General features: G+C 38.2%; 1 protein-coding gene across 2 annotated transcripts in view; it reads left to right on the top strand.

The window, feature by feature from the left end:
• The window catches only part of FBXL17 (F-box and leucine rich repeat protein 17), a 199,798-nt gene extending 184,262 nt beyond the window's left edge, over window positions 1-15,536 (top strand). Inside the window, exon 8 of one of the 2 annotated variants that reach the window (XM_051643658.1) lies at window positions 12,847-15,536. In XM_051643658.1, the coding sequence (XP_051499618.1) occupies window positions 12,847-13,142 (296 nt within the window). In that variant the 3' untranslated portion in view covers window positions 13,143-15,536. The remainder of the gene's footprint in view (window positions 1-12,846) is intronic. The other variant, XM_051643659.1, reaches the window with a different exon arrangement.
• The last annotated feature ends 4,480 nt before the right edge of the window (window positions 15,537-20,016 follow it).

The following is a 20,016-nucleotide window of genomic DNA, read 5'->3' as shown; positions in this document are numbered from 1 at the left end:
AAGATCTTAGGTTCTAGAGATATGTCTTTAAATTTCAAATATATTCTTGAGCTAAACTTTTCTTAGTCAATGGTAGAACTATGGGAGTACAGAGCCATGGCTTGTTTTATTATATTTAACACATTTATTTGCCTTCTACCTTCAGAAAATGTGAATTATCATTAGCCTGATCAAAAAACCTGACAAATTGCCATCTTTTTCTCTTATATATTTTAAGGGGTTCTTTTTGAGATTTGAAGTAACGGTTTTGTGATCTTTAAGAGTTCAAAAAATATCTAGTCCTTCCCATTAAGAAAAATGCTATAGCCCTTATTTTTTCTTAAATCACTGTAATTTTAATCATAGAATGTCTTGGGTTGGAAGGGACCTGTCATGTAGTCCAAACCCCTAAAATAAGGAGGGACATCTCCAACTAGAATAGATTGCTCAGAACCCCATCAAGCCTGACCTTGAATGTCTCCAGGGATGGAGCTCCCAACACCCCTCTAAGTAACCTGTTCCAGCGATGCACCACCCTCATATTACAGAAATTTTTCAACCTAAATCTACCCTTTTCTAGCTTAAAATCATTCCCCCTATTGTTACATGCCCTTGTGAGCAGTTCTTCCCCTGCCTTCTTATAGGCCCCCTTCAGGTACTGGAAGGCCACTATGAGGTCTCCCCAAAGCCTTCTTTTCTCCAGACTGAACAACCCCAACTCCCTCAGCCTGTCTTCATAAGAGAGGTGCTCCAGCCCTCGGATCATTTTTGTTGCTCTCCTCTGGACACACTCCAACAGGTCCACATCCTTCTTGTTTTGGGAGCTCCAGAGCTGAATCAGGTGAGGTCTCACCAGGGCAGAGTAGAGTGGCAGAATTGCCTCTCTGGATCTGCTGGCCACACTTCTTTTGATGCAGCCCAGGATGTGGCTGACCTTCTGGGCTGCAATTGCACATTAGTGCCTCATGTCCAGCTTTTGGTCCACTCGTACTCCCAGGCCTTTTCTACAGGGCTGCTCTCTGTTGTGCCTTCACCCAGCCTGTATTCTTATCTTGGGTTATCTTAGCTTAGGTGCAGGACCCTGCACTTGGCCGCCTTGATCCTCATGAAGTTCACCTGCACCTACTTCTCCAGCTTGTCCAGGTCCCTCTGGATGGCATCCCATCCCTTTGGCATATTGACTGCACCACCCAGCTTGGTGTCATTGGCAGACTTGCTGAGGGTGCTCTCAAGGCCATTGTCAATATCATTAATGAAGATATTAAACAACACTGGTCTCCATATGGAGCCCGGAGGGACACCACTTGTCACCATTTTCCATCTGGACATCAGGCCTTTTGCCACTACCCTCTGGATATGGCCAATTCCTTATGCACTGAACAGTCCATCCATCAAATCCATATCTTCCCAGAGAGAAGGATATTGTGGGGGACCATGTCGAAGGCCTTGCAGAAGTCCAGATAGATGACATTGTTAGGTCTTCCCTTGTCCACTGATGCAGTCACTCCATTGTAGAAAGCCACTAGGTTGGTCAGACAGGACTTGCCCCATGCTGACTGTCCTGAATCACCTCCCTGTCCTCCATGTGCCCTGTCAGAGCTTCCAGGAGCATCTTTTTTGTGATCTTCCCAGGCACAGAGTTGAGACTAATACGTTGGCAATTCCTGGGTTCCTCCTTTCTACTCTTTTTAAAAATGAGTGTAATGTTTCCCTTTTTCCGTTCACCAGCACCTTTCCTGACTGCAATGACTTTTCAAGTATCATGGAGAGTGGCTTGGCTACTGCATCAGCCAATTCCCTCTGGATTCTAGAATGCATCTGTCGCGATCTGCGACCTATTATATCTCCTTGTTGGAGTGAATTTAACTTACCGGGATCTGCCGAGAGGTCCGCACGCAGCGCTTGCCCCTCACAGAGGAGCAATGAACTTCGGCACTGACTTTTCGGGCGAGACGCTTATTCAATGCTCACTAGTGTTTCCAGTAACAGCAGCCAATCCCCAATTAGAATTTACGAATACATGGTTTATTGAGGGGAAAAATAAAACCATTTGGGGCAGGAGACTCAAAGAGGGTAATTGAAAGTAAAATATCTTTAAAATATCTTTGAAACACCAAATAGCAAGAACTTACTTATGCTCTAATACTTATATATATATATAGGTAAACCTTATTTACACATCCAGATTAATTATCTATGAGGGGAAGAGGAAGGAGGGATATGCCCGATGCTTGTCCCGTATCGGGTCGCGGTTTGTGTGCAGGTGAGACAGGAACACCTCAGGGAGAGACTTATACCCAGAATACAATCCCTTACGTTATTCCTGAGATGGTCTAGGTGCTTTTGTAGTAGCTGCGGGTGACTTCCCCTGCAATCCGGTCTCAGAACCAGGGGTGGCAGGAAGAAGTCTCACCGCACGTGCTCAGCAGCAGGCAGGGACCGCAGGCAGGCTGGGAGCCGGGACTGCAGAAGCTGCAGGCGAGCCAGGTCTGCGGGGATTAGCTGGGACTGGAGCTTAAGCGGGGGCCGGGACTAGCCGGGAGAGCTGGGCTGCAGGAACCAGCAGGTCCAGGACTAGCCGGGAGCCAGGCTGCAAAAAGCCGCGGGCGAGGCAGGACGAGCCGGGAGCCGGGACTAGCAGGTGAACAGGAGCGGGAACAGGATCGGGGACCTCTGGCTGGCAGGCACCCCAAGGCGCAGGTCACCCCCCCAGGAGAAGCAGCAGCAGCTTCAGTGTCCGTCCAGAAGTGCCCCAAGCAGCGCGCGCTGTCTCTTTTATGGGTCTCCTTTGCTCCTGATTGGCCAGTCTCTTGTTTCTGGGGCTTCTCAGCCAATCAGGCAGGGACTTTTTCCCACCACTGCTGTTACCAGGCAGACTTAGGGTTTGCAACATTGTTGTGATTTTCCCGCCACTGCTCCTCTCCAGCTAGCAGGTAGCAGCTGGCTACCTCCTCCTGGCGGGAGTTGTTGTTTTCTGGCAGGGGAGGCAGGCAGGAGAGGGCTTAAACTGCTACGTGGAGCAGCCATCTTTAAGCCAGTTATGACTGCTGACCTAAGGGGCATATTGTGTTTGTGTGAGGAAAGGTCTGGTCCTTCACAGCATCTCATCAGATCCCATAGACTTACGTGTGTCAAGGTTCTTCAGTTGATCCTGAACCTTGACTTCACTTACAATGGGATGGACTTCCTTCCACTGGTTCCCATCCTGAGGTCCTTCAACTCAGGAGGTGTGAGGAGAAAGCCAGTGATGACTGGGGCAAAAAAGTCATTGAGAACTTCAGCCTTTTCCTCGTCTGTTGTTACTAGTTTGCCATCCTTGCTCATCATGGGGGATGCTTTCTTTAATCTTCCTTTTCTGATTGATATACCTCTAGAAGCCCTTTTTGTTATTATTCGTATCCCTTGCAAAGTTCAGCTCCAGCTAAGCCTTGGCCTTCCTGACCCTACACCTGCATGAGTGGGCAGTGTCCCTGTACTCTTACCAAGATACCCGGCCCTGCCTGAACTGCTTGTGCAGGTCCTTCTTACTTTTTAGTTCCGCCAGCAGGTCTTGAATTGAGAGATAACTCTTGAACCTTGTTTAAGTTACCTTGCTGCATATTAAAAAGAACCTGCTGGGTTTTTTTAATTTTATACATATGATGTGGAAGCCACCATAGATACATCTCTCTATTAATAATGAAGATTTTAGATTCATAAAATCTGTGAATAGCCATTAGAAGGAAACTACAGTTACCCTTGCTAGCTGACAACAAAAGAAAATCAGCATTTATTTTGCTTTTGTTTTCATTACAACAATTTAAAAATACTTTTTTTTCACCCCTACCTAACTGAAATAACAGATCTGTTACTTGTGGGAATGAAAGCATCTGCTAAAAGATAAGAAAGGATTCTTTATAGAAATAGAACTTTTCGTACTTCTAGTTGAACTGTTTCATTACCAAAATATTTTTATCTTCCAGACTGACAATGCCACAAATCCATGGCAGTAGGCTGAAGATGGAATCTTCTTGAGTTAATGAATCTGTCCTTCTTTTTAAAAAACAACCACCTGACCATGTAATACTGTAAGAGAAAGGTGGGCCCTCATGTTCAATATCAGAATAAGGGAAACTAATAAGGAAAAATGCAATGTGAAGTAGTCAGCAATTTGGGTTTTTTTGTTTGTTTTTGGGGGGGGGGGGGGGGGTGTTGTTTGTTTTGTTGTTGTTGCTGTTGTTGTTTAAAAAAGGATAAATGTTTTAGAAGCATTGTTGCCTAGAACTTCCAGTCAAAACTTTTTGAGAATTATCTCTCTGATAATTTTACAGGCCATCGTTTTAACAAGTATTGCAATAATACACTACAATGTTTTGTAATGCAGCAGAATAGGAAGGAAAATAGACAATGATAGTAGTTCATCAGGCAGAAAGTAATCTGAAAGAATATCAGTGTATAAATAAACATTGTAGTTTCACTGCATGTGGGTCTTCATTAACTGCAATTTTTACAATTAAGAACAAAGCAATGCACAGAGTTGTATCATAATTTCAAATACTTACAGTACTCGTTCTATTTTTACCTTGAAAACTTGTGTATGTGGAGCCTAGAAGTTCATCTGATTGAAATGAACAGGATTAGAAAACCGACCAATCAGCCAAACTAAAATGCTCCTTCAGAATGGTTTCTCTTACAATAAGCAAAGATAATTGAGAATGAGAGCTTTTATCATTTATGCAACTTTAATGTTCAGTTTTGCACTGGCAGTAGTGATTAGGATGGCAAGCCCTGAAATGTTGGCTCTGGTAGAAAACTGCAAACTCGGAGAACTGAAATGGATTATTTTGTTTGTTTGCAGTAATGCAGGGACTGCACAAATTGTGCAGGGACTGGCAGTTTGAGGCAGTAGCATTCATCTCTGTAAACAGCCACAATAATTAATTTAATTCCTCTAGGACTCTACCTTTCTGTTGGGTTTTAAGCAAAGAACTGTGAAGGTGCTATACTACACAAGCGACATTGCTACATTTTTCTGAAAACCTTTAAGTGCTACCATTGAATATTAGCAGGTTCCACTTATTTTTACTTCAAGTGTTGGAAAATATTAGAGATATTTCTGTTTACCCATTCCTTCCCATTTCCAAATAAAAGTGGGAAATTAATTGCTAAGATTTAACAAAAATAGGTTGTTGAATGTCATTATAATAGGAATATAATAGGAAACTAGAATATACTTGTCAAATTCATTATTTAAGAGTCCACAAATTTAGTGTTCATATGTGCATGCATGTGTGCTTTTTGTTGTGTGGCTTTGGTTTTGTTTGTTGGGTTTTTTTTAATAACAGCATCCATTAAGTTGAAATACATTCTTTGCAGAAATCATAAGGGACTTGATTTGGACTACAGAGTATTGTGCTAATATTGGTAGTGCTCTTATTTTATTAAAGTCCTGAGGAAAGGTTCCACTCCTAAGCAAGAGCGCAGTCACTGAAACTGTGGAATATGTCTGCCTTAGCTAATCAATTGCACTTCACACAACACATTTCCAGAAATCTTTAAGTTTGTTATGGCTACAGGCAACAGTTATAATTGGGCAATCTGAGAATATAATTCACTCAACTATTAGCCAAAAAAAAATGAAACAAAATGCATTTTTTTGTAAGACATCGACTGGAGAAAGCAAACAACAGCTTAGAGAAGACAAAGTCTGTATGAATGTGTGTTTCCCTGTAATACTTGTGCTCTGTTCTTCTGTATTATCAAACATCATATCTGTGGCAGCCCTCAAAATCTTTTGATGTGAATGTTACATCTCACCTGCTAACATGTCCTTAAAATTCTTCAGAAGTACTAGATTTCTAAAGTTAAGATAGCAGTTATTATTAATGTCTTTCTGATCCATATTGCAGACTAACCATATTATAACTTTGTTTTTGTATTTTTTATTAATAACTGGCTTATAAATACTGTAACTGAATATACCTACCTGTATTGTCCTCAGGAGAGTGTCCATGATGTCAGCAGTCTCCAAAAATCAGCTATCCACATGCTTGTCCCAATAGCAAGATTAGATTCTATGCAAATACAATTTCAGCAGTGTATCATGAACCACTGAGAAGCATAGACAAGTTTTTCTGAGAGGTTCTAAGACCGCATCTTTGCAATAAACCAGTTTTGCAAGTCTGGGGTTTTTGCATGTGAGCCTAGGTTGGGGGGAGGAGCCTTTTCTTTTATGGCTGCTTATGTGACTCATGTCCAGTTTTTCATTAACCAACATCCCCAAGTCTTTCTCCTCCGGGCTGCTCTCAATCCCTTCAACCCCTCGCCTGTAATGATACTGCGTGTAGCCCCAACCCATGGGCAGGACCTTGTATTTGTCCTTGTTGAACCTCATGAAGTTCACATGGGTGCACTTCTAAGGCATATTCAGGCCCCTCTGGATGACATCCTGTCCCTCAGTCATGTCATCCTTGAATCATAGAATCATAGAATCATAGAATCTTAGGGGTTGGAAGGGACCTCGAAAGATCATCTAGTCCAACCCCCCTGCCAGAGCAGGGTCACCTAGAGTGCATCACACAGGAAGGCGTCCAGGTGGGTTTTGAATGTCTCCAGAGAAGGAGACTCCACAACCTCTCTGGGCAGCCTGTTCCAGTGCTCTGTCACTCTCACAGTAAAAAAAAATTTTCTGATATTCACCTTAAACCTCCTATGCTCCAATTTATATCCATTACTCCTTGTCCTATCACTGGTCATCACTGAAAAAAGCTTAACTCCATCTTCTTGACACTCACCCTTTACGTATTTGTAAACATTGATGAGGTCACCCCTCAGTCTCCTTTTCTCCAAACTAAAGAGACCCAGCTCTCTCAGCCTTTCCTCATAAGGGAGATGTTCCACTCCCTTCATCATCTTTGTGGCTCTGCGCTGGACTCTTTCCAGCAGTTCCCTGACCTTCTTGAACTGAGGGGCGCAGAACTTGCTAAGGGTCCACTCAATCTCAATGTCTGTCATTAATGGAGATATTAAACAATACTATTCCCAGTGTGGACCCCTTAGGGACATCTCTCATGACTGGTCATGATCAGGACATTGAGACATTGACCACTACCCTCTGGGTGCTACCATCCAACCTATTCAAAATGTGCTCACAGTGTGCGTGCAGCCCAGATCGCCAACCTTACCCTGGACTGCATCAAGATAAGTGTGGCCAGCAGGTCAAGGGACGTGACTCTGCCCCTCTACTCCATTCTCATGAAACTCCACTTGCAGTAATGTGTCCAGTTCCAGGGCCCTCAACACAGGGACATGGGCCTGTTATATCAAGTCCAGAGGAGGGACATGAAGATGATCTGAGGGCTGGAGCACCTCTCCTATGAAGATGGGCTGAGAGAGTTGGGGTTATTCAACCTGGAGAAGAGAAGGTCCTGGGAAGACTTTATAGCAGCCTTGCAGTACCCAAGTGGGGCCTAAAGGAAAGCTGATGAGGGACATTTTACAAGGACTTGTACCAAAAGGACAAGGGGTAATGGCTTTAAGCTGGAAGAGGGTAGATTTAGGTTAGACATTAGGAAGAAATTCTTCACTGTGAGGTTGGTGAGACACTGGAACAAGTTGCCCAGTGAAGCTGTGGATGCCCCATCCCTGGAAGTGTTGAAGGCCAGACTGGATCAGGCTTTGAGCAACCTGGTCTAGTGAGAGATGTCGCTGCCCATGCAGGAAGGTTGGAACTAGGTGATTTTTAAGGTCCCTTCCAACCCAAACCATTCTGTATAGTTTCTCATCCACTGAACAGTGCACTCACCAAATCCATGTGCAGTGTTTACCTTTTTCCAGTCACTGAGGTCTTCACCTACTGCCATGGCATTTCAAATATCATGCAGAGTGGCTTGGCAATTGAATTAACCAATTCTGTCAGAACTCCAGGATGCATCTCATCAGGTCCCATAAACTTAAGTATGTTCAGGTTCCTCAGGTGGTCTTGAACCTGATCTTTGCTTCCACTGAGAGGGCTTTGCTTCTCTATTCCCTGTCTTGAGGTTCATCCATTTGAGAGGTTTGGGAAGAGAGGTTGCCAGTGAAGACTGAGGCAAGAAAGTTGTTGAGTACCTGAGCCTTCTCCTTATTCAGTTACCAGTTTGCCAGTCGTATTCATCAGAGGGAAAAAAGCTATCAGTCTTATTAAAAATAAATGTCTAGTTCATCTGATTATTTCTAATTTATCTTAACAGGATTAGAAAAACTTTACTTCTTTCATTTTAATAAGATCTTTTCTAGGAACATATTGAAAGCAAAATGTAAAGAATAATAGATCCTAGCCCTTTGGAATAATTTGGTATCTTTAGAGATTCCTGATTTTATAATCTAGAAATGAAAGAAAACAGTACTAAAATTTTCACTAGAATTCTGTTGAATGAAATGGCATATTTAAAAGCCAAACCTTAATATTATCTATTAACTATGTATGCTTGCAGTTTGAATTTTCTATGAGAACTCATGGGAGATGACATAAAATGAATTAGTCATGGTGGTCCATGGCAGATATGAGTGGTGTACCAATCAGTAAATACTGGCAATTGGACTGGATGAGAAAATCTAGCATACCAGATGAAAAATCTGAATTAATATTTTTCTGTGAGTAGCTTATTAACTGAAAACTGTAGTTTCAGTTTATCCCCAACCTGAGAAATCACCTTGTCAATACCAGTTAACTTATTCTGGAAAAAAAATATTTACAGACTGGAGGGGTTTTTCAACCTTTCTGTTCTAGGTAGAACTTGTTACCTAAAGTTTGAACACTGATTTCCCATTTTTCTCAGTGTTTCACCCACATTATGTGTACATGTAACAGGGTGAGATTAGAGTCCTCCAAAGCACCATCTCCAAAACTCTTTTGTGAATGTTCTTCAATTTCATGTGGACGAGATGGGTATTTTTGTTCATCTTTCCCAGATACATTCCTAATCATTACAGGAGGAAGTATTCCTCCTTTCTAGTGCAGGTAATATTTAAATGCTCTCTGCATGACCACTCTATAGTGATCAGAGGGAATTAAGGAGGTCCCACCCCAGATAGAGGCAATATATGTTCAGATGTCTTTAAGCAAAAAGTAAAAACTATGGCACTCAGATAACTGCTCTAATTCAGTTAAATGGAGGTTATACCACTTGGTCCTGTCAGATACTATTTGGTTCTGCCAGTTTCTGTAACCCATTTTCTCTTTTGTTTGCTTTTGGTTTTGTTTTTATTATGTATATATTTTTTGGCCTGGAATTTTTTTTTATTTCAGCAAGAAAAAATAATTTTAAAACCAGTCTGTGTTTTTGTTTTCTTTTTTCTGTTTGATGACCAGGATTCATACAAACCTATTTCTTGGACTCTTAGTGATAAGGACTGCATTCTTTCATTAGGCATTGGAACATAATTGAATGTATTAGATATTCTAACTCAAAAGATGAAGATTAATGAAGGTTTGGTGAAAGAAAAATAGAATATTCAGGCTCAGAAGGGAAAACTGCTCTGTTTGCATAATGAATTTATTTTGGGAATTGCGTTCAATTCTTTTGTTTTTTCACCAGCCAGACTGCATCTTTACAAAGAGACAGAAGCTTCTGTTCTAATGGTTGGGGAAAGGCTTCTTTTCATCTCTGTTCTACCATTAGGGGAACTGATGACAAGGATACTAAGGGTATCCTTGGTACCCTAAGGTACTAGGGATTACAACGGAATACTAACTTAGACATTGTTCATCTAACTAATTAACAAAGAATAAAATCTTGATTTCTCTATTTTCCTACCTTTTGGACAGTGCAGTTTTAGTTCAATGCTACAGAAAGTTTAAAGAACTGAGAATTTTACTCTGCTTTGGTGTTTGACTTTGTCATGGCAGAAGAAAAGTTTTCAAAATCTGATGGGTGATCATTTTGTGCCTTAACTATCCACAATTGTTTCTCATCGTTGGATCCATGTAGATTGTTCCACTGCCAAATAGAATCCTTTTTTTTTTTTTTTTTTTTTTTAATGGATCCTCTTGTTCTGACATTTAATTTATTTTGTCCAGCATGATTTTCAAACTATTTGCTGTTACTTGCTTAGGATTAAAAATATTTACACTTAACTAAAAGCTACCTATATTTGATAGTTTATCATTAAGCTTGTTAGGATATTTTTTCCCTCAATCATGAGAATAAACTCAATTTTTTAAACTCAATTTATTTCTGTAACTGTTCTGTGAACACAGAATTTGTCATTACTTTACTGTTTAATACCACTCAATTTATTGTCTAGGATCAGACTAATAATTTGAAATGTTCATTTAATACTAGAAAATGCAAAAGACCTTCTACTATTCAGGTCATGGTCACGAAATAGCTGATTTTGTCACTGTTACTTCTGAAATGGTTTTACCTGCCTTCTGCATGCTCATGGTTTTGTAACTATTGGAGACTCAATACCAAAAGTTTCTTTGTTTTGTTTAGTTAAGTAGCAATAGCAATTAGTAACAACTGTATTATATATTATTTTATGCAGTAATGATTGTATCAGAAGAAAGTTACAATGAACGGCTAGTGTGAAGTGCTACAATATAACATTGTAGAATCATCTGTCTTCTGAGAATCATGGGCCATGCTATTTGCTTAGGTTAGTCGTGTAATTAACATACTAACTTATGTCTAGTTAGACTGTAGGTTCTGTAAATGTATTCAGTCTTGAGTCAGATACCACAACGTGGAGATTATGTCGGCCAGGACATGGAGATCATTACCTGTCTTCCTGTATTTGGGTATAATCTTTGTAAAAAAATTGCCTCAATATTTGTTTTCTGTAACAGGAAATCTGCTTATGATATTGGCTCTAAAGCCATAATATCCATACCATTCTAACACATAAAGCTCAGCTGGTATGTGTCAGATCATAATAACCTCTATGTATTAGTAATATTTGCAGATACCTAGTAGATAGAGTAGAAAAGAAAGAGCAGAATGAGCAGCTCTCTATGGTCAGCATCTTTGCTGTGGCTGAGTTAAGGGAAGGTTTTGGTAGTACAATAGATGCTGCAATGGCTCTCTGCACCATACGTTTAAAGTAAAAGGCAAACAAAAAGGCAAAAAAAAACCACAAGCAAATATTGCTACATTGGGGGTTTCTTCCCATCCAAGCAGTTACAGGAAGTGTTGCTGACAGCTTTAAAGTATGTATTCAGCTATAAATATCAGATTTTTTTTCTTTAGGACTTTTGCTGTTTCTGGTTTAATTTTGATTTATTAAAAGTCACTTCTTGTTTTTCAGTGCTGGAAGATGTTACTGTAATGTAGTAATTTGCCAAAAGAGTACAGTTTCTGCTACAAAGGAGAGTTAAACCAGTTTTCTGTCCAAGTCAGTCTTATCTAGATGAAACTTCCAATGAAGATTGAGTGTTTCTATTTTCAAAGTAGAAAAACTCAATATTAAACCTTTCATTTATCCTTGTCATTGAGTGCAATCACTGCTCAGAAGGATGTGTTCCTTTTTATATCTTAAGGACAAAAATATTATTAGACAATGTGGTCACTGTGCCTTAATATATCATTCCCAAGATGGATCTTCATAATGGTGGTAAACATTTCGGTCTTACTTGTTTACTTTTGGCCTCGGATGTGGAACACTGTGGGGAAAAAGGCAAATTATGTCAGTTGTACATCCTACTGATCTAGGTGGTTCCATATTTAAATGTAATATCAACACATTTTGAAATGCCCAAGTGTTCAGCAAAGATTTCAGAGAGCTATGTAGAAGTTATGGGTTTTAGGTTAATCTTTTATTTATTCAAAGACCAAAGAAGACTGTCTGCCTATGTTATACAAACTGAAATCAGCTTTAAAATAATTCTCTTACAGTGCTGCAGTTATAAAGGTGTTAGCTTTATCTAGGCTTTGCTGATTGGCTTGTCTAATCAAGAACGAAGGTTCTATCTTTGATATCTAAGATTTAGGAGGGACATCCCAGACCTAACAACCTTACATGTTTTAAATATTGATTCCACCATTTCTGCCAAAAAAAACCCCTTTGTGCAACAATAGCCTCACACCAACAGGCTAAAATAAAAAGTTCTACCACTGATGTATGTGAAGACATTCAGGACTTTTAACCTTTGGAAAAGTTGACCTGTATTTTTAATGGGTAGACAGATCTATCTGCAATGTAGAATAGATTGCATACTTTGTTATCTCTTATTTTTCGTCACAAACGCATTGATAGCTGCCATACAGTGCAAGTTCATTTCAGTGAGGTTAATTGTGGAGTAACTACATAGTATGTCTAAAATTATCGTAACTGTGCCATAAATTAATTATAGATGTAAAAAAAAAAATGTTTTTCAAAGCCAGTAGTATCATAAATTTCAAACCTATGTCTGCTTGAGCAAATTTGAATAAATATGCTTCTATTTCAAGACAGAAATCTTTTGCTCTGGGCAGCACTTTTTAAAACAGGATGGCTTTTCTTTGAATAAGCAGGTTTGCGACTCTGTGAGTGGCAGGCATAGTCAAGAATGGAATGAAAATAGCCTAGTAGTTAGTTAAGTATTGTTGTCATTTTCTAAACGAAGCTGTTTGCAAATGGAGACTATTTCTCTTTCCTGTTTACTTACAATACCAAATAATCAAACAATATTTGCTAGAAACTTCTCTCTTTACAATAAAATCATGGTGTATTTTTTTTTTCTTTAACAGAATATTACATTCTCTATATTTGTTTTGTCATAAATGCACCCAAACCTATAGTATCAGTGAAGAGCCCAATCCTGCAAGTCCTCTCAGGAGTCCTAAGTTAAATCATTAATTTAGCTTGCGTAATGTTACTCTTCTTATTTACTTTTTGCACATCACAGACTCTTTTATTTGATTGCAGGTGAACGAAGCTACAGTGGAGCAGCTAGTGCAGCAGTATCCACACATAACCTTCAGTACTGTACTACAGGATTGCAAGAGGACATTGGAACGGGCTTATCAAATGGGCTGGACACCCAATGTGTCTACTGCTTCTTAACCTGCTGTTCTGGGCCTGGGACAACTAGTCCTCACCAACTAGTCACCACAAACTGGCTGCTTGGCGCTGCTACACCACCGGCTCTCAACTGGATGCCAACCAGCAGGTTGTGCTCATTCAGCACCATACAAAGAACCTCAGGGAGCCAGTGGTCCTGACTTTTGTGACCAAACTGGATATACACAGGGGAGTTCAAGTATATGAGTCACACAGTTTGAAACATGAAAAACTAACAATGAGATACAGGCAACTCAATCAAGCATGAGAAACAAAAAATTTTGAGATGAAGGTAACTCAATCAAACATATTACAAACAGCTGATTTCAGGTCACAGTCCTGAATTTCACTTTTAAAACCTGTGTTTTTCTATCTTTAAGTTCATTTGTTTAACACTACTTTTATAAAAAGTTTTTGGATGTTTTAGATTTGCATTCATTTAACATCATTTTTAAAATGTGTGTTTTCATGTTTTTTAATTGCATTTGTTTAACATTACTTTTAGAAAATACCTCATGTTTGATTGAGTTGCCTTTATCTCACAATTAATTTTCCATGTTACGAATTGTGTGACTCATACACTTGAACCCCCCTGTATATACACAGTTTCCTAGAAAAAATCAGAGAGCCGTGAGCAAAGCCACCTGCTCCTTGAGGTTCTATGCATGGTGCAGAATGGCTGCAACATGATGGTCAGCAGACAGTTGTTCTGGTGATGAGTTGGTGCTGTAGAGGTGTCCGGCAGCCAGTTGTCAGCAGTAAGCTAGCAGCATCCAGTTGTCTCTTCCCTTCCTTCCCATCTCCCCCATACCAACATGATAGTTCCACTCTACTGCATTCAGCAGATATAATGGGGATTGCAGAGGGTTCACAGCCTTTTATATGATGCAATGTAATTGTGAGTTTACAGAGGTTACAGTAAAATGGCAAAAACTGTACACTGACTTCAATGTACTGTACAACTAAGTACTGATATTGAAGCAAATCTTCAAAAATGCATCTTTTTTTTTTTTCATTAAAGACAAAAAAAGCCTTTGGCAGATTTCTTGAAGGGGATTCCTACTAGTTCTAGGGACAGTTTGAATTATAGAAGATGTTAAGCTTATTTTCCGCTGTTTATTTTGCCTTGATCGTGTGTGTTTCCTTTGATTTTTAAGTGCTAACTCAGTGCATTTGATCAACAAAGGCTGGTGTTGAAAGTAGGAGCTGAACTTCATGCTTATCATTTACTAAAGCTACCCCAGGAGTTTTAACATGCACGGTGACAAGAAAATCTACAAAGAACTGTCATTTTCTTATAAGCATTTTGATAATGACACAAATTATTATATAAACAGAAATCTAAGTAAATTAAGATAATGCCAGAATGAATATTTAATGGACAATCTTACTTCTTTTCTTTGTATCATTCAACAGAATTGTTGCCTTCTTTTGTTCTGTTTTATTTAAAATAGGAGATGCTGTAGAGATTTCCAAACCTTTCCACCTTACCTTTTTTATGTGAGTTGATAGTGCTTAGCCTAACACTGATAACCAGCTCGCTCTTTATAAAGTCAAAGAGTAATTGTATACACCAACTATCAGAGATAAGTTAACATACAATGTTTAAATATCTGATTTTTTAAAATTACTTCTGTGGTTTTTTTAAGTTAACTTGTCTTCTCTGACTACACTGTTAGGTTGCTAAATTGGGTAATTCAGATGAATGGGTAGAAGCCAGTAACAGGATTTCTTGCATTTCCTGTGTGGTGGTTATTTTACAACAGATCTTAAAATGCAAAGAGTGCTTACCTCAAGAACGCCATCTACACGTGATGGGTGGGTTTCCTAAGATGAGATGTTTCATTATACAGTGTAAGCAAGAAAATACCCAGAGTAAATACAAAGAACACTTTTCTGTGTGTCACGTTGCATTCTAAGGAGTTAAATTTTATAAGGGGATACTGAAAATATAGGCACTGCAGCTTCAATTTGAAGTTGCATTAATCTTAGAGTATTACCATTTGGTTAAGAATGTTTTCAGGTGTGTAACACTGGATATTTGTTTTTCAAAGGTTACAGCATTTTAATCCAAAGTATGAAATGCTTAAGTTTCAGCTGAAAAGTTGCCATTATTGTAAAAATGTTTTGCTAATCCAGACAGTCTAATGCAGCATAGCCTAGAAGCTTGTGTAGTATGGCTGTATAACTCTCTGTAACTGTTGATTTCCATAGCATAATTTTTTACTACAGAAACATCAGCTCTCAGTAATTCCAGTGATGGTGTTCAATGTTTTTTTATTAGACTTTTCAAAATGGGGATGAAATAATTTCTCTGGAGAAAATACATGGCAAAGGTTTTGCTTTAAGTAAGTGGTAAATACATATGAACAAAATGGCAACATTATTTTCAGAATAAAGCCAGTGGATTATATTGCAGATATAGTACAGAATCTTAGTCATTTTTCATTTAATGTCTTTTTATGAATGCATTAAAACTATTCACACAATTTGTAAGTTTCTATTTTTTCGTGAAACCTTTGATCTTGCATCTTTAATAAAAGAAAGAAGAAAAATGTGGTGTCCTTTACTTATTTGTGCTGCTAACTGTACTTAGACTATGCTAACAGAAAGACAGAAATATCCATCCTTGAATATGCAGAACTCATCTGAGCCTGGACCTGAGCAAACTGATCCAAGCTGGCCCTGGTGTGACAGAGTTCAAGTGGATGACCTCCAGAGGTCTTTTTCAATCTAAAATACATTATAACTCGTAAGGATTTTTTTATATATATTATGCATCTAATCGTTAATATTTTTTCTCTTCTGCCATTAAGTGACTTCCACTTTTTTTTGCCTTTTGCTAGCTATTTATCTCTTTATTTTTCTGAACATACTAATTTTTATAGATCTCAGTATGGATAATTAATTTCTGTGGATCTTGGCATATACATAATTTTGAAGTTTATATAGTATAGGAATTCCAGACAGAAATATGTTCTTCTAACTGCAGCGTTGCCAAAGATAGCTCTTTAATTTCCTTGTAATAAATTAGAATTGTAAGAATTGTTATAGGAATACTAACAATATTGCACATGCTTTAATTTTTGAAATTTCATTTAGGGAAAATACGATTCAGGGAAAAAACAAAAGTGATTGCCTTGTATAAAAACAAAAATTATCGCTGTTTTCTCTTACTGAAAACACACAGTGGATTCAAAAAATCACAGGCCGCTTACATGCTGTATTTGCTAGGTTCCAACAGGCCTACTTTACTGTCAAAATATGTGTATTCCTTCAAGATCTTTGTGGGAACCTGCCATTAAGGTAGGTAGCCTATTGCTCATCATTTGCCTTATCAGAGACATTTCTAGGCCATAGAAGCTGGCTGTGTTCAACCTGCAGAAGAGAAGGCTAAGGCAAGCTAAGCAATAGGTGGTTGTAGGAAGACAGATATCCTATTTTCAATCACTCACTAATCTAGATCCAGGTATAATTCTGTTTCATTGCCACTCACATAGTTTGCTTGGTGGTCATTTCACCCATCTGTCATCATTTAAAGGCCGTGTGGAGGGGCGTATTGTCACACAATGCGCCCCAGCAGGGGAAAAGGCGGCTTCCAGTGTGTTTCATGCTGATCCCAGCATGGTTACATATGATGTCATCTTGAAGAGGAAAAAGGAAAGGACTCCTACATCTTATAAATAATGAGATGAGAGAAGAGGGGGGAGGGAAAGGGAGAATATAAGTTAGAAGGGACCTACAGTGATCATCTTGTCCAGGGCTGACCAAAAGCTAAGGCATGTTATGAAGCATATTGTCCAAATGCCTCTTAAATACTGACAAATTCTGGGCATCAACCACCTCTGTCAGTAAGGCAGGTCCAGTCTTTGACCACCATCTTAGTAAAGAAATGCTTCCTAGTAAAGAATGCATTGCTAAATAACAATTATAAAAGCATGTAAAATAAGACTGTGATGATGTCTGATCTTGTAAATACTCAGATTTATACTCTAAGTTAGGGTTTATACTGCTCATTTATGAAATTCCATATTAATGGAGAGTGACTTTACAGCATATCCATTTAAAGATTCCATTAAAATAAATTTATTTAAAGTTATGTTACTTTTTTCATCCTGTAGTTGTTTTTTTTCCAACCTTGTCCATGAGTGAGCTGGTATAATGGCAGTGTAGATGACTGAGATTTTATTTGAAGTTCTGGTAAGTTTAGAAGCAGAGTTAACAAATAGTTTTTTGAAACCACAAACAGCCTGTGAGATGCTCCAGGGTTGACCATGCCATCTTCTATCAATTAGTACCAATTAAATACCAAATAATGCTTTGCGAAAATAGTTGTATTATGCCAATTTAACAGGGTGGATACTTGGTAGTTTTTTTCTTAATTCTTGATTTAAGTGTTTGGATTTGTGGGGTTTTTTTTCTGATAGCATGTAGGAAAGATACTAATTGACTGAAGACTTTTCTTCTCCCTTCCCTGTTCTCACCCGCTTTTTCATATTTCTAATTTCTTTGCCGTTTCTCCTTTGTGTATCATGTAGGGAAATGCGAATAACAGTATTATTACTATCTTAGGTTAAAATGTTCAGTTGATTAGTGCATGTGGCATTTCAAATATATGATAGCATTTTATAAGATTACAATAAATGTAGACATTTACAAACTGACTGCTTTTTTCTTCAGTATTACTGGTCACAGAAATCTGCTCACCCTTAAAATGACAGTTGAGTCATCTGGTGAAGAAAAGCTAGATTACCATATACCTGTTGGTAACATAGTTTCTTTGCTACAAAAGTGTATCTGAAGTTTCAAGTTGTTAAAATAGAGGCTTTCTGGTTTTGAATTTTTTTTTCAGTAAGGGGTGGAAGGTTCAAGTACTATTTTCCTCTTTTTCAACTTGTGGGGATGCATTGATCACAAGGTGCTGCGCTTTTTTTTTTTTTTTTTTTTTTTTGGGGGGGAGGGGGGGCTTTTTTAAAAATGAAGAATAAATATGTGAAAACTCTACATTCAGTTAGTTTTCAGATTGGAAGAGAGAGACTGGAAAGCAGTCATGTTTGCTCAAATCTTGAATCAGATTTGCAAGCTAAAAAACCTGAGGACTATTTCAAGTTTAGGAATGGAACCTTTACTAGTTGAATTGTGTGGTGGCTTCCTAGTTTTGCTTCATAATATTATAAACAACTTCTACTAGTTAAGTTGTCTGTAGTTCTGCTGAGGAAAAGAAATAGACATTTAACTGCAAAAATCTATCAAAACTAAGCTAAGAGTTTACTGATAAATATTTATTTAAGCTCCCAAATCCCTGTAATCCCTTATGCTTCAACTGTTCTTGAGCTTCTATATCATCTTTTCTCTGCTTCTAGTCAGTATCACCCTGGGAAGCAGTATTGAGCTGACAAGCAGGTGTATGCAGAGCAAAACACTAAGGTTTACAGACAGCTGCTTATTTATGACACAACTGCACACAATTTTTTTATTTTTTTTTTTTGAGAGAGAGAGACAGAAATGCAGCAAATACTTTATGCTGGACATCAAATCCAAAGCAAATTAAAATACTCTAATGCAGTGTCATATAATAAAGGTTAATTTTTTAGATATATTTTTTTTAGTGTATCTATAATGCATTTTACGTATCTCATGCTTGCAGGACTAAATTCAAGCAAGAATAAAATAAAATAAAATAAAATAAAATAAAATAAAATAAAATAAAATAAAATGCTGTTTTATAAGTACAGGATGACAAGGATTTCTGAAAATTCAGTTCTGAGTTGTTAATTCTACATTTAACATATTTTGGCCACACTGACTGCCTCCACCAAGTATTTTCAGCAAAACTACAGACTTCAGTAACCTCAGGGTAAGAAACTTACACACAAATCAAATATCCACACTTCTAAAAACATGAAACTATTCATTTACTGTTGTGTTTCTGTGATATTCTTTGCTTATTCTCTTCCAGGAATTTAAACACATCATATCCTATTGCTGAGCACTTCACTTGTGCTTCATCTGCCTCTGCAGTGCTGCAGGTAAAAAATGGAACACAAGGACAAAGAGACCAAGGGAACAGAGCCACCACATGGATGAGATGTTACACAGCAGTTCAGAGAGCCCCAACATTTCATATTATAGCATCAAATATGTCATCCTAATTTCTTAAAGTGAAATGGGCTGTTTCTTCTTTATCTAGAGAAAGAAGAATTTTAAATGGGGATGGTATTATAGTTAATTGCAAGAATTCGCTGGTTGTTCATTAAGCAATGTTTATACCAAGAGAATCTGTCCAGGTTTTAGCAGATAGCTAATTATTTTCTTTTATATTTCCAGGTCTTGTTTTACACAAAACTGAGGGCACTAAGTGATTTGAACTTCCTTACCTCCCTGTGCTTGGCTCCTTGCATGTATTGTCCACAGATGCAATCATAGTAGATGATCTGAGTTGCTGAAGAACAGACAGTTCAGCTGTTCCTCTGGATCTTTTTTCTGCATTAGGTTCAGATTAACACAAATAAATAAGCTAAGCCTCACCACTGCAGCTGTGGTTTCTTGACTGGAGACTCACAAGCTGGAATAAAGTAGCACTGAAATAAAGGTCTGTGTAACAGCTGCATCTTCACAGTTGTTAAAAAGAAACTTAGGTCTATATTTTTTTATTTAGATTTTGGGTTGTTGGTAGTTTTGTAAAGGCTATAAGGATTATGTAAGGTAAATCCAATTCTTCCAGCTTTATGAATTTTTATTAATGGGATTATGTTTCTAAATTATTTATGGGGAAAAAATGAACTACAAATGTAAGCTGAACTGTTTCCACTTCAGTGTTCAGGCAGGTGGCTCTATGTAACTTACAAAAAGTATTTGTATGTGAATAAACTTTAGAAGTATTGAAATGAAAAATTTTGCAGCCAGGATTATTGGGCATTTCCAGCTGCTACAAAGTTACTGAAAAATTAATCTCATGCTTTTATCATGTACCCTATGGCAACATGTTTTCAAAATAACAATTCTTAGACAAAGCTGCAATAAATTTCTCGGCAA

The sequence above is a fragment of the Apus apus genome, chromosome Z (genome assembly GCF_020740795.1).
Source record: "Apus apus isolate bApuApu2 chromosome Z, bApuApu2.pri.cur, whole genome shotgun sequence".
Classification (NCBI taxonomy): Eukaryota; Metazoa; Chordata; class Aves; order Apodiformes; family Apodidae; genus Apus; species Apus apus.
The sequence above is the reverse complement of the archived record's forward strand: the minus strand, read 5'-3'. Positions and strand labels throughout refer to the sequence as shown.